General features: G+C 39.3%; 1 protein-coding gene across 1 annotated transcript in view; it reads left to right on the top strand.

The window, feature by feature from the left end:
• Positions 1-15,814, top strand: part of AVL9 (AVL9 cell migration associated) — a 41,827-nt gene that overhangs the window by 4,928 nt on the left and 21,085 nt on the right. Inside the window, exons 2-4 of the mRNA XM_041466584.1 lie at positions 10,918-11,038; positions 13,101-13,186; positions 15,352-15,423. Of these exons, the coding sequence (XP_041322518.1) occupies positions 10,918-11,038; positions 13,101-13,186; positions 15,352-15,423 (279 nt within the window). The remainder of the gene's footprint in view (positions 1-10,917; positions 11,039-13,100; positions 13,187-15,351; positions 15,424-15,814) is intronic.

A 15,814-nucleotide genomic window follows, 5' to 3' on the forward strand; every position in this document is an offset into this window, starting at 1 on the left:
GTGTGGAAGGTCCTTACCCACCTTATAATAAAAGTCTTTAGCAAAAATGCAATCTGAACAGACCTTAACTAGAAGATGCAAGCTGTGTTGAAAATACATGGAAAGACCTTTGATTTATAGTCGTGGTAGAAGACTGCAAGTCCTGAGGTGTACTTCTCCAGTTGTGATCACGTGTGCTGTGACCGTCACTTGAGCTGTGCCTCCAAGCTTTATTTACATGGAGAAGCAGAGAGATAATAGTCTCTTAGGGTGTGGGAAGGCTTAAAATATCATGAGTACTCTAGAATAATTCATTTTGAAGGCAGAGTTAAAATGACAACTGATGTATTTGTAAAGGAGAGAACGGAAATATTTCAGCAAAGCTGGAAAAACTTGTGGGGAGGAGAACTAGGCACAGGTCCCTGTGAACCCCCTGGGTGGCTGCTGAGGAAGTGCATGGTTCTTTTGCTGCTGCAGTGCCTGACCTGCACAACAATCCCTACCTTCTCCTGATGCTGCAAGGCTTCTAAGCTAATCACATCTGAGGGAACTTGGGCACTGTGTCACCACCAGTGAGGCCACACAGAATCTCACTTTATTTGGGGCAATGAAGTGCACACTTCACTTGCACTTGGTGTCCTGAGCAGTTGAGCACATCACTGCTGACCTTGTGCAGCAGGTGACCATTTTCTCATGTACCCTCTTAAGAGCTTAAAATTATTCCACTTCACTCTTGGCCCTTTTTAACATATGCATTTCTTACTGTGTTGTGGGGAAAAAAATTGAATAATGAGTGGTAGGGAAGGTGAGGAAGTACCGTGTCTGTCTTGGAATGCTCACGCTGCCAGTCAGGTTTGTTTGCCTGAGATCTTTCATCTGTGAAATAATGGCAGTGTATCTTGACCCACTTCTCTGAACTTCTCTGGAGAATGACATTTCAAACTCCCACAGACCTGGGAATCGATTACTGTAAATACCAAAAGGCAAATTTCCATGGAATCCTAAAGTTTGCTGTAAGGAAATTCAAGGTACTGAAGTTTATAATGATGCCTGCTTCTTCCAAAGCAGTGTCTGGGTGCTTGTCTGTGTGAGGCTGTTTTTGTGTGGACTGTACTTGAAGACCAATCCCCTTCTCTTGTCTGACCAGAGGTTTTCTTCCTGGCATGCAAAGGAAAGCGAAGATCAGGAATGAAATAGCTGATACCCAGTTTAAAAGAAGAGCCTAAATATAATACTTGTGAGGGAAGAATGTCCTTTAATTCTTCCTGAATTGTGTATGTGATCTTCATCACTTGAAGGCTTCAAATACTTGAGTTCTGGAAGGTGGTGCTTGCTGTGATCTGCAGAAATTGGCACCTGACATGGCCTGAGCAATCCATGCACGTGGCCTTTTTCACAGGTGCCTGGGAAGCAGATGTCTTTAAGCAGAAATGTTGGCAATTTAGGCTTGACTTTGCAGGATTAGGAGATGTCTAAATAATCAGCAAGGTCAGCCTGCACTTTTTATCAACTCTTGCCAACTGCCTACGTTTGCAGGTCTGCTGCACTCTTCATTGTAGCGTGTTTGTTTAAGAGGAAAATATTGAAGTTGTTCTCTTCCATAGCTTCCATGGGTGGGAAGTTTCAGGGCAACCGTTTCCAGTCTGTCTTAGTCCTCATTTTGTTTGCTGCCTTTCTTATAAGACTCTGCTTTACTGGAGAATTATTTTTTCCCTTCCTGATCTTTGTCACTCCAGTAGTTGCTGTGATTCTTTTAAATGTGCTTGATGCTCTTAAACATGCAAGTGAAGTGTATGCTTTGTTGTCTTTAAATTCCTTGTGTCTTTGTTTCGGGGGGAGCACAGTATGCAGGTATTATGCAATAGATAATCTTGTCTAGTGATTAAACAAGTTCTTGTTAATGGAACAACAGAAACAAAAATAAGTTGAAAAGGAACTAGGCTGGAATCAAGCTGAAGTGCTTTGTTCTTATTTCTATTGATGATAACCTATAAACATTAGCACAATTCCTTTGGGTTTGTTCCCTGCTTTAATAATATTAAAGCACTTTAAAGAACCATTATGAGCATGAAATCTTCTAATAAAGTTAATCATAGTGCACATCAAGTATCAAAGATTAGTCTTTTGTCTAAAATATGTGGATTTTATGCTCAACAGTTTGTAACTTTTAAAGAGGCTTTTAGCTTTTATTTCTAAGGCTACTCTAATTGGCATGGTGTGCTAATAATTTTAAATACACAATGAATTGCTGGTACACATGTACTTCTGTAAACAATACTGCAGATTCTGATCTTCTGCGTAGAGTTAATGATGAGCTCCATTTTTTTTGCATAACAGTTAAATCCACTTACATAATACTTAGTGCTCAGTATTCAAGAAAAACTTTGTGGTATGGTTGATTAGTTTGTTTCTTTGTTTAGTTTTTCAAAGAACCCTGTACTTTGGTAGTCTTGCAGTCACGTCTGTGAAGTGCTGCCCAGGAAGTGAAGTATTCCATACTGAAGGAAGAATTCCATACTGGATATATTTTCCATAGCTGCCCTGATGTGCAAGTTGAGAGAAGGTTCCTAAATACCCATCTGCTGTTATGTAATGCTTCCCATAGTCATCATACTTAACTTTCATCTTATGATTTGTCTGTTCTTTGTATGTGTCATAACATCTGACTAGTTATTTAAATATCCTGTGCCAGGAATCTCAGACTTTCTCTTAAATAGTGAATGAATGCCAAGTCAATAAAACATGTATTTCTGTACTTCTGCTGCACCTTTCATTTCCCTATTCAGAATGTTTCCAAATAGTGGCTTGGGCTCTTAGCACTAGAGGTGGAAATGTAATTTACGTACATGTGGAATAGAGGGAGGTTCAAAGCTATAAAATCACTGAACAGAGGTCACTCCAGCAGGAGTGGAACTTGCAGGGCTCCACTTTGTGTTCCCTGTCCTAATATCGCCTGACTTATGATCTGTGCCTAATTTTGGTAATCTTTCTTATAGATTGTATGAGGTGCTGAATTAATACACATAGGCAGTATGCTGTTTCTAAAAGCAAAGAGAGTTGTGGGTACAAGGTGTGAAAGTAAGTTCCTTGCTGCCCCAGCATGCTGGGGGGCAGGACACGGGGCTGGCTGCCTGCTTCCTTGGAGTCACTGAGAGGAGAGTGCGTTCTGTGATTCATTATGTTACTGTGTTTGTGCGCCTTCTCAGCCTCATGCGTGGTAGTGAACCAGACTTGCTGGCTCTCAGGAGTAATTCTGATGTTGAAACTTATGAGGAAGGAGCACATTCACTGAGAGCAGTTCTGGGCCCATCAGATGTCCTGTGGCAAAGAGCCTGGATGCTTGTTGGCTCCTCAGACCAAGTGATGGCTCGCTTGGACTGCATTGGTTCAGCAGTAGGTGCTGGGTGTGTGACACTCAATGGCTATTTCTAAACCCATGAGTCCTAGTGCTTAGAAGTGTGCTGGCTGTCCTGGTGCTCACATTTTCCCGGGGGAAGGTGGATTCAGTGTAGCATTTGTCAAAATTGTTGCCAGCTCCTTGCTATTGGGAACAAGGGTGTGGAGCAGGGCTGAGGAAAGGCTACATGCCTGTGTCTCGTGTGTGAGGTATGAGTGCTGTCCCTGGAGCGGGGAAATGCCACAGTTCTTGTGGCTTGGTGTGCTCCTTAAGAGCCCATGGGCACCAAAATGGGCACTAAGAGCTGATTTGTGGGTGAACAACTGGCTGCTGCTGACTCCAGTCTGCACTGGCTGCTGTGTTGGACAGACATCTTTGTTAGGGCTGGAGATTGGGGTGCCCTCGCTTGTTTAGTCAGGGAAGCTGCTCTCTCTTGCCAGAATTGGTCTTACATGAGTTCTTGCTTTCTGTAATGTATAAATCTTGTCTTGATGGCACAGAATTCCCTAGCATGTTCCCTTGGCTGGAATGGTTGCGGTAGTATTAAGTTCCTTTTCTGGGAAGTGTGTGTGTTTGGTTTTTTTTAAATTTTTTTTTTTTTACTTTCTTTCTTCTCTCTTTGAAGAGACTAACAAGAGCCAGGCTTTCAAAGCATAGTATTGATATAGGGCTTGAACTCTCTGACTATAAAAATAAAATGTTAAATAATTGGAAAGACTGTCTAGAATGCATGCTAGCATGGCGTTGAAAACAAAGGCTTTGGTGTTTCGGGTTCTTTTATCTTTTAAGAGCCTCAGTAAGAGTCAGAGCTTTGCTAACCTAGTCAGAGTTTTTGAAGCAAACTTGAATGGTGATATCGTGCCTACAAATGGTACCTTAAAACTTGTGTAAGTGGCCACTCTGTGGCTTTAGCAATATGGAAAGATATGGAAGTACCAGTTTCAGGAGCTGAAAGGATAGAAACAACTATGCCCTGCCTCCTTGTAATACAGTGATTTCTTCTGCTGTTGCTATTTGTGTATATAATGTATTTTAAAATATATTTATGTAAGTATGTATTACATGTATTCTTCATGTGTATTTTTTGTATGCCTATATACATGTATTATGCATAGGTGTTACAATATTCATATTTATAGAAAATATATAACATATATTTAAAACTCTGGTCATTATATTGCTGCATAGGCATTATTGTTATGTGCATAGACTCTTCCGTTTGCAGATTCTGGTCTGTTTGTTCTGCTGTGCAAAAGTGGGGGAAGTTTGTAATTTAAATTCAATTGTCATTTAAGTAATAAATTGTTCTTAGTGCTGAAAGACAAACAATGCTCTTAGATTTTCACTTGGCTGCGTGCTGCAGTTGTTAGGGTGATTCAGATAAGGTCATTGCTGTACTGGTCTTCTCTGGGTCTTGCTATGCCAGGACTAATAAATTGGGAAAACTGATTTTAGAAATCTCTACTTTGAGTGAAGAACAATTACTGACTTATTTACAAAAGAAGTAGCAAGTTTTAGGTGTAATTTTTATCTGTTTTTTTTTCTTTGATTACTGCTGCTTAGTTATACTCTATTTAGCATACTTCTGCCTTTCTTTTTAAGAGAGGAAGGGCTGGTATCCTTGAAATTAAATGTGTTGTAAGAATTTATGAAGGGAAAAGATTTTTTCTAAATAGAAATTTAATTAGTGAGTTTTGCTGATCTCCTTTTCTTTGTTTCAAGCAATTATCCTACCTGTTTGTTGCAGTCGAAGCAATTGAAGAAATCAAAGCAATTGTTTAGAGGATGGAATGGGTTTGCTTCCTGTCAATTAGATTCTCTAACTTACTGAAAGCATCCTGGGTATAACACTGTCATCCTAAAGATTTCAGATTTTTTTGAGATTAAATAATCTCTCCATTGTACCAATGCAAAAACTTACTTGGGTCCAGATGTTTTTTCATAACTTAAGAGAAATCTTCCAAAATGCCTGTACTAAAGAGGAGAGCTTATATTGTGACTTTAATTCAAATGTGATAGTAGATGAAGTGAGCAGAATGGGAAGGTTATACTGACTTGCCAGCACATTTTAAATTATCGCTGTTTAGTGCTCACTGAGGATTCTGCTTTGATTAAAAATTAAGCACTTTCCACAGATAAGGAGAACAACCTTACCTGAGTGTAAAATGAATGCCAACTGCCTGTCAAATGTTTAGTGCAATAGTTTAGCTGGACATGCTCATATATTTGTAAATTCCTCTTTTATCAGTGTCCTTTTCTAACCTTTCTTCTGATTGTATACTTGCAATTTAGTAGAAGACACTATCAATGCATTTTTCTTGAAGAAGAACTATCATGTTAATACCTAGATGTGGAAACTTAAATGCATTTTTCCTTGCCTGCTCTCATGTTTTCTTATTGTGACTTAATGAATGTGTAGTAAATTTATTCTGGCTAGGAAGTGCCTTTAAAGACAAGGAACAAAACCAGATTGCCTCGATTTTTTTGTTTTGTTTTGTTTTTTTTTCCCCCCCACTAGAATTGTGTGTTCATTGGTGCTTTGAATCCAAACTGTTAGATTCAATGCAAACTGCATTTTGAAGGTTAGCTAATGCTGTAGAATTCCCGGAAAATAAAAAATGTTAGTTCCAGAAATTCAGTTGTACTTCCATTTAAGGATTTCTTATAAACTATATTTGATTTTAACAGTAAATCTTGATAATTTATAAGAGTTGAAGTATTCTGTGTAGTGAAGAGCACAGTTATTTATTTCTCCCCTAAACCTCAAGACAATATTCTGTATTGTTTTTAATTCTGAAATCCATCAGGACCCATCTGCTTAGAGAACATGACAGTTTGAACAGACAAAAAGCATTGCCATCAAAACCCCTTGACAGGTGTGACCAATATTTCCAGCTGGAATGAAGATCCCTGACACTTGGAAGAGTAAGAAATGCATGGAGGTAGTAGTTCATGTTTTATGTAGTTTATTTTGAAGTCTCTCAGGAGTTCAGCTTTGAATTTGAATTTCATCTTGTTGAGGAGTCTTCTTTAATTCAATTGAGGAGACAAAAACCTGTAAAATTTTCTCTGGCAGTCAGCTCTAAAAACTTGTGTGTATATCTTTGTTCCTGTTGACTACTGGGCTTTATGAAAAGATTTTAATTCTCATATTTGCAGGCATTTTTGTAGTGATAACATATATTAATGACATACAGGGACATTTAAGTGTATGTTTATGTATGCACATGCATATGTGGATGGCTTTACGTAACAAGCCATTACGTATTTTATTTAAATAAAAAATGAGCTCCTCTTTCTTCATTCTGTGAAGAGGGTGAAAAAGGGGTATGAGACAAGTCTCTTTAGTAGTCCCATCTCTTCCCCCTGTCATGGTTAGTCTTGGGTTTAAGGTGGAAAATGATAAAAAAATAACTTTTTAAGTTGCCTTCCCTAGGAGCACTGCTCTGTAATTTGCACACGCAGGCTGGGAAAGGTTTTTACTGAGACTCTAGTTGTCTGAAAACTCAGAACTGATAGAACTGAAATTCTGTTTACCCCATTATTACCACCTCTATACATGTGCACTGCTCAGTTTCATAATTTTCAAGAACTGTGAGAATTTAGCCATTTTTTAAGGCTGCTCAATATTCTTGTAATATTTTGTTTTTGAAATAATGGTTTCTTTCCGTGCAAAGGATTCCTAACTGCAATTGATGCAAGTCTGCAAACTGAGCTGGAGAAATCAAGCAGAACATCTAGAGGATGGGGAACAGTTAGGGTGAGTTTCATCTGCATTAAGTCAGTCATCTGCAAGTTAGACTTAGAGCTAGCTCTCTTCAGAGATGGTCAAAAGAAACACATCACATGAATCACCCACTGCAGGTGTCTGTTTTATCTGACTTTGCAGAATGCTTAAGAAAACTGCCTCAGAGGTCTTGCTTTTTGACATACTGTCAGCTGACATGAGTCCCACCTGCAGTGACTGCTTATTTAATATCAAAAAGTCAAACTTTATCATGACTGGGAACTGTTAAGTAGGAGTAGGGATGAACAGAAGTGCTCCAGGGATTGCATGCTCTTCTTGCTTTTGGATTGTCCTTTTTCCTGTTTCTTTGTTACTTCCACACTTTTGGTACTTTGGCCAGCAGCAATTCTGTTAAACTACGTGAATGTGATTCCTCCTTAGAAACCAGGATATGTCCTATATGTATCCTCTTGGGGAGGAGGAGAAATAATAGTATATCATAATGTAAATCAGGAGTATAATAAAGCATATCTGTAAAATAGAGTACTTAAGGCCACTTAAGCAGTTTTAATTTTGATTTGCCTGTGTTTTGTGATCTTCTCTTATACATCCACATGCATACAGAAATTTATATTAAAACTGGTTTTTGAAAGAAGACAACTAATAGGAAACAAGATTGTCATCAGTGTCATTAGTGCCTGTACAGTTTATTGAATTTGGAACTGACAGAACCTGCAGAAATCCCTGTTGCTGGGATTATCTGATAGCAGCAGCGATGTTGATAGCATATTGTGAGCTAGAACAAAGTAGTTCTTCATCAAATTTCACACTGTAAAAAGAACAGAGGAGACAGATTTCTCATCTTTATTCTGGACTTTATAAAGGAGTGTTTCTTAGTGAATATGTGTTTTTTATGTAGCTTGACTCATCTTACCCATCTTTCCTTTAAATTTGTCTCCTAATTCATTATTTGGCTGGAGTGCAAAATACAATGGTAATTCTGAAGGTGCTTGGAAGCAATGATATCTTAAATCCTTAAAGTATTTCCCTGTCAGGAATGATGCATTGAAGGTATTTGCTGGAATCCAAGGAACTCAGGGTTTCTTCTGTATTTGTTAGAAAGAAGCTCCTCCAGAGGGTGAATCTGAATGCCTCGCTGTTGGCCATGCAGTGAAATAAAATACCTGAGTCAGGACCTAAGTGTAGATGCTCCTTGACTATCTATGTTTTAAACTTAGTAACTATGCTATATTTATTGCTAAAGTTACTCCTGCAAGATTCTAATAATAATTTTGTAAACAGTGTTTTCAGCCAGCCAGTTTGAATCTGAACATCAGCAAAAAAGGTGTGATATTGCGGACGTTTATGTTTCTACTGTTTTAATTTTATCTACCATTTTAGTTTTCTTATTTGTGACTTGAAAAGGATAATGGGAATCCTGCTAAAGGTTAGAGGGAATTCTCAGGATGTATGTGTGTGCGAAATGGCAGACAGTTTCTCTGCTCTTTAATTCCAGTGTTTGTTTCTCATTTAGAAGTTGATGTGGTTTTTTTTTTTTTCTTAAGGGCATATTTTGTTTAAAAGACTCTATGGATTCCTCATAGTTACAGGGGGTTACAGGAGTGGCTTCTCTGAGAGGCTGTCAGAAGCTTCCTCCATGTCTGACAGAGCCAAGCAGAGACTCAGGGCTGATCAGTGCCCATCAGGGGTGGTGGTAGCACCTCTGGGATCCTGTTCTTGAGAAGGAGAGTTATTGCAGAGAAGCAAATTGCAGCAGAGAAGAGAGGAGTGAGAGTATGTGAGAGAAACAGCCCTGCAGACACCCAGGCCAGTGAAGCAGGAAGGGCTGGAGATGCTCCAGGCACTGGAGCAGAGATTCCCCTGTGGCCTGTCATGAAGACCACAGTAAGGCAAGGCTGTCCCCCTGCAGCCCATGGAAGTCCATGGAAGAGCAGATATCCATGTGTAGACACCCCCATGGCAGAGCAGGTAGAAGCCTGAGGGAGGCTGTGGCCCTGTGGGAAGCCTGTGCTGGAACAGGCTGCTGGCAGGACTTGTGACCCCATGGGGGACCTGTGCTGGAATCTGTTCCTGAAGGACTGCACTCTGTGGAAGGGACCCACACTGGTGAGCAGTTCATGAAGAACTGCAGTCTGTGGGAAGAACTCACTTTGGAGAAGTTCATGGAGCAGTCTCCTGTGGGAGGGCCCCCATGCTGGAGCAGGGGAAGGATTCTTCCCTCTGAAGAAGAGGCAGCAGCAGAGACAGCGTGTGATGAACTGACCACGAACTATTCCCATCCCCCTGCACTACTGGGAGAGGAGGTAGAGAATCAGAAATAAAGTTAAGTCCAGGAAAGAATTAACCCACTCTAAGGTGGGGAGAAAGTATTTTAAAGATTTGGGTTTACTTCTAATTATCTTACTCTGTTTTATTGGTATAAAGTTAATTTCCCCAAGCCAAGTCTGTTTTGCCCATGGCAGGGACTGGTGAGTGATCCCTCCCTGACCTTAGCTCAGCCCATGAGCCTTTCATTACATTTTCTTTCCCTTATCCACGTGAGGAGGGAAGTGATAGAGCAGCCTTGGTTGGCTCCTGGTGTCCAGCTAGGGTCAACCCACCATAACAAGGAATAAGAAAACTTCAAATTGATACAACAAGTAGCAAGGCTGATTTCTCCTGGTGTTTTCTTGTCCTTTGTACCTTTTTCTCAAGTTGGCAACAGTTGTAGACAGTGACATCGTGTGTTAAGGTGAAGAATTTCACTTTGCCTTGGTACTCTCATCTTTCTCAGGTTTTTTCTTTTGATCTTATTATTATTATTACTATTTTATTTCATTATCCATCAAATGCTAAGATTATTTATATGCTTGCTTTGTAATGTTTTTTATTTTCCATGTGTACATACATTTTACAGCTCACTATTGATGCTTACTAACTAAATATCCTTGCAGAGAAGTTGCAGTGTCAATAAACAGTTTCTTTTACTGAGAAATTTGTGTTTAGATTTTGTTCAGTGAATTAAGAAATACCATCTGGAAAAGAGTTGGTGGAAGTGGCTGGAAACCCAGAGAGGTCTCCATAGGAAAAGAAGATTGCACTGTAAAGATGCTGATTGTGGGGATGTGTGGTAGATTTGTAGTGTAGTGCAAGAAATGGAAAAGTTGTCCCTATTTCTAGGAAAAAGAGGAAAATGGCAATTAAATGAAAGGCAAAATTGAAAAGCAGGGTTTCTTGGTGAAAGGAAAAGGAGATGCTTTTGGCCATTGTGTAGAACATGTTGCAGTCAGGGACATTAAAAATATATAAACCAGTGTTTTACTGTTACTGCAGTGTCTGAGATGATTCAATGTCTTGCAGGGTAAAAGAGAGGCCTGCATGTGTTAGCATTACCCAGTCATGAGCACCTGAAGGGCTCGGAAGCCAAATCTGCTTTCAGGATGTGTGTGCCCCAGCGATGACCCCTGCTGTTGTTGTAGGTGTGGCAATGTGCTGCTGGCACTGTGCACACAGGGAAGAAGACATTCAGCTCTTGGGTGCTGTTTTCTGCTTGAAGATCTTTTTTCATTTCTCTTGAGGGAAAGGAATTATGCTCTAAAAGCCAAATCTGCCCAAGGCCTGTTAGTTAAACCACACAAGTCAGTCTGTGGGTGCATTGAAGGAAGAGACAAGCAATGCTAGTTGGAAGAAAACCATTTTTTTTCCATAATATTGGTAGGAAAAAAGTACTAGGCTGAATCATAGAGGCCTGCTTGTATGGTAACTGTAATGTATTCTCTCTTTTTCTCCCCTTTGCTTTCATTTGTTTGTTTAGGTTGAATTTTCGTATCCTCCCCTAAAACCTGGAGAAGGACATGACAGCCACAGTTTACCAGAGGAATGGAAGTACTTGCCATTCCTTGCCTTACCGGATGGCGCTCACAACTATCAGGAAGGTGAGAAATGAGAGAGAAAAGTTGTGTGTACTTCTACTGCAGCCCATAGTAAAAACTTGATGTCTGAACAGCTGACCGGTGATTCTCTTTACTATTATACTTCCTGCACTTTTTGTTGAAGTTGCAAAATACATTGGCAATGATACGTTCCTTTAGGTGAAAGTAATGGTGTACCTCCTACATTCAGAATTCAGATGTCAGTAAAAACTTCAGGGTTGCATACCAATTTTGCATAGTTCTAGCAAAAAGCAAGGCTGCTGGCTTTCTCAGAAGTTATTTGAAGGGTGAATAAGCTCTCCTTCACTAATTTAGAGAATCTTAAAATGACCTGCAAGTCCTGGAAAGCCATGTCAGTGTAATGGTGTGAGCTTTAAAAGGGTTTTTGTTGGCAGAATAAAAATAGAAATATCCATTGGCCATATAGTCACCACAAGTTTGTGGCACTTTTTATTTTTCTTAGAATTGCGTTTATTCCTTTATTAGCAGTTCTGTTAATCCCTGACATTTATATTTATGTCCAGTTTCATCTTTTTTTTTTTCCTGCAGAGCAAACAAGAAAGTCACTTTAAACAGCAAAATCACAGAAACCCTTTAATACTACTTTTAATTTGTTGGGGTTTTTTTAACATTATATACTTAGCTTCCTTATTGTCCAGCTTTTGGAGATCTCATTTGGAAACAAAGGAAGTTTATCAAAATAGTCCCTTTCCTAGCAGCAATAAGAGTGTTGCTCTTATTGCTCTGGGTCACGATTTTTGCTGAATTTCTGCATTGTTAAATACATTACAAGAAGTAGGCTACATTCAAAGCTAGAAAAATCACATGCAGCTGCATTTACCTGATGTCTCTTGTCTCAGTACCATTCCAGTTAATACTCAGCTTTGAGCATTTTTATTGCTGTGCTAGAAGAATATAAATGTTTATTTTTTGGTAAGGACAAAAAAGAGTTGGCAGCAAAGGGGAATTATATATCCTCGTGTTTTGTAGGCAAGAATACACATGAATTTGAACCAGGCAAATAGATTTTCTGATAATAATTGTATTTCATTTACTGTAACTTTATTAGATATCTGATTTTTGAGTTTTAAACTAATTCCTGTAATAGTTGCATTTGTGCAAAGAGGATGTCTTGGTACAAGAAATCGTCATACAGGCTTTCTAAAACCCTAGGTGATCTCCAGAATATAAACTTAATCAAGGTAGTAAGCTTTGTTATAAAAAGTCCCCCTCTCTGTTGGTCATAATGCATATGGGATTGTCTCTCCTGTTCATTTTCTTACTATGAAGCAAACAAAAAATTAATAGTTGGTTTCAAAAAAGATTTCACTCATGTTTTGAAAGGAGAGTACAACTGTCTGTGCTTAGGATTTAACAACTTTTTTGCAGTAGCAGCAGGTATGTGTGTGTATGTGTGTGTGTATATCTTAAGCCATAGAAGTCTTTCTTGTGTCATATTTTATAGATACTTTTCTTTTTCATTTTGAACTTACAGAGACAGTAATTATTTTCTGTAAGACCAGGTTTCACAAGTTCTTTTTGGTAGTATAGTGCTGGTGGTTGTGCAGATATCTACCTTGGCAGAGGTAGGAGCTGCTCTAACCTTTCAACTGTGTGTGTCCTCCTTGGTCTTTGAGGTTTTTTTCCTACCTTGACTCTGTTTGCCTTCTTAATGGCATCACACTCTGAGCTACACACTGACTCACAGTGCCTTGCCTTTGCTCCTTTGTCCTGAACTGGGAAAGCAGCATGCCTGTAGCTTTCAGTGGCACTTCTCTGCTGTCAGTAGCTGCTCCTGAAAAGTAATATTGGCTTGGTTTAGCTAAACATGAAGCTATCCTGCACACCTGGAGATTCTTCCACAAATTATCTTGTAATGTGAAAACTAATTTGGGTCCAGACATAACTTTATAGGTGACTTGTTCCTTTTTCCTTTTTTTTTGTTTTTTTTTCCAGAAATAAGTGTCTGCCAGTAATTACTGCAGTAAACCTTTAAGGGGCGCTGAAAATAAATATACTGAACTCTTGTTAGCGAATGACAAAATAGTCTTGTCTTTTTTTCTAGATACTGTGTTTTTCCACCTGCCTCCGAGATGTGGGGATCGAACCACAGTGTATGGTGTCTCCTGCTATCGGCAGATTGAAGCAAAGGTAACTTTCCAAGTTGTGAATTAGTTATATTAATGAATAATAGACTCGATGCATTAACAAACCTAAAATTCAGTGGCTTGCATTATACCAACAGGCAAAACCTGCATGATTGTGTTACGTTAAAAGTCTGTGAAAGTGCTCACAGTATGTAGATCCAGAGAAGTATTCTTTCCCATACATCAGCAGGTGTATTGTGATCTTCTGAAATGTTCGGGGCACTTGAAAAATACATTTTGTTTCTTGAGAGCCAACCCAGCCATCAGCATCAAGCAGTAAAACTCAGCTGACAGTCTGTCAAGTGGCAAAGTTAAGTTTTCAGGCAGTAGGCCTTTTGGGTAGAAAAAGTTGAAATTTCTCCCTGTAGATAATTTGAGTACTTCCTGGGATCAGGCCATGCAAGTGTAGGGATGTTTGTCTTCACCTGCTCCCATTGCCAAATATACACTTACAGAGATGACTGGAATCTTTCCATTCATGGCAGCTGCTTAGTGATACCAACCTTTAGCAGTAAAACTGAAAAATTGAGGCGAGCCACAGTGTGCACGTGATCACACTGAGGAAATTAAGTACTCAATCTACTCAAATCATCCCATGTTTTCAAAAACAGTAGTGGCAGTATGATCTCTGCACTTAGAATTGAGAAGTTATTACAAATTTCTTTTTAAATTACTTATTTTTTCAGTGAATTGCCAATAATCTGGAATGTCATGTGGGTTTGAGTTCACCCTCTGAATATATGACTTGTTTATGTACTCTGTTTCTGTGTTAATTACATCTTGATTATATTTCAAGTTCCTGTTCTTGCTCTAGGAGAAATTTTACTCATGCAGTTTTTAATTCCATTTCTTTTGAACTAAATTCCACATTGGTTTTCATTCACTCATTATTTTTGCACTAGCCTTCACTGTATTCTGTGATTTAGAGTCTTGCTGTGTGTTAACTTGGCTTTATTTTGCTCTTGATTCCAGTTTATGCTTTTTAGTAACCAATTAAGAAGATAAATAGATCTTTAAAATGAGCTCTTTGGAACTACTAGAATAAAACCCAATGTGTTTCATATGACAGCTCTAGCACTCTCTCCATCTGTCCTTTTTGATGTGTGGGCTGCAGTCCATACATTTTCTGTTTTGTACAGTTAAGTGAATAATTTCTTTGTATTCTGCCCTCACCACTTCTATGTTTGCTGTTAAGTGCTGGGACAGTTTGTTCTGGCTGAGAATGTAGCTTATTTTGTGGATAAACTTTTATTTTATGAGTGGCTCAAAAAAGATGCTTGAATATGAAACAAGAAATTTCTAAGCAGAGACTTTGTAATCTGGTCCATTTTCACAGATGATGCTAGAGAAGAGCAAGTGATGTGTTGCGGTTTCTCTCCCATATGTTCCCCATAAAATGCCATTTCCTTTTCCAGGCTATTGCCTTTTTCTCACACTAGTGTCTTTTAAACAGTGCTTTGCCAATTGTCACAGTTGTGTTTGGATCTTTGCTGGACATGAGATGAGAATACAGCTCTGACATGTCAGTGTTATGACCCTTTTTACTAGGTAGAATCATAGAATTGTCATACAGTGGTTTGGGTTGGAAGGAGCCTTAAAGATCATCTGGTTCCAGCTCTCTGCCATGGGCAGGGATGCTACCCACTGGACCAGTTTCTCAAAGCCCCATCCAACATAGCCTTGAAAGCCGCCAGGGATGGGGCATCCACAGACTTACTGCTTTCCTAGCCAACATCCGAGTGGTTGAATTCTCCCATTAGGATGAGAGCTTGTGAGCACAATGCTTCCTATTCTTGAAGCAAGGCCTTATGGACAGGCTCCGCATGATCAGGCAGCTTGTAGTAGACCCCAGCCAGGTGTCCTCTGTAGGTCCTGTGCTTGATTTCTACCCACAAGCTCTTGACCTGTTTGTGTCTTTCTCAGAGGCAGCTTTTCACAATCTTGCCATTCCTTAACATAGGGGATGACACCCATGCCCCTCCTTCCCAGCCTATCCCTTGTGATAACATAAGAGCATACTGTTGCATGGTTTGGATATTCTACCACTGAAGATAGCTAGTTTTAATATTTTGTTTAAATAGGGGAGTAGTATGTGGCAACTAGACTTGGAAAATAATTATTTTTGAAATGATGTTTGGGTAAAAATACTTTAATACTTCTATTTCTTAGGCATTAAAAGTACGGCAAGCAGACATCACCCGAGAAACTGTACAGAAAAGTGTCTGTGTTCTCAGTCAGCTGGTAAGAATGTTTGTTTAACTCCCAAAACACTTTCAGGTAACCTTAACAATTGTTGTTCCATATTCTTATTGGAACATTTGACTTCAAATATCTGTCTTAGCCATTGCAGAGTAACAAAATATTGGAGTAAAATTGAATTGGAAGGCTATAACATTTGAGTGAGCCGCCTTGATTTGTGGTATCTGCTTGTAACTGGAAAAGTGCCTGCCTGTTGTCATGGATGAGGATACTCTGATCCTTCTTAAATGCTACTAACTCAATTTCATGTGGTAGAATTGAGGAGTTTGGCTAGTATAATCGTGGAATAGGTAGGGTTGGAAAGGGCCTCAAAGATCATCTAGCATAGTAGCTGGAGAGAGTGGCTACCACCTTCAACTGTGAGGGAGGTTTT

The sequence above is a fragment of the Pyrgilauda ruficollis genome, unplaced genomic scaffold (assembly GCF_017590135.1).
Source record: "Pyrgilauda ruficollis isolate IOZ18807 unplaced genomic scaffold, ASM1759013v1 scaffold2, whole genome shotgun sequence".
NCBI lineage: Eukaryota > Metazoa > Chordata > Aves > Passeriformes > Passeridae > Pyrgilauda > Pyrgilauda ruficollis.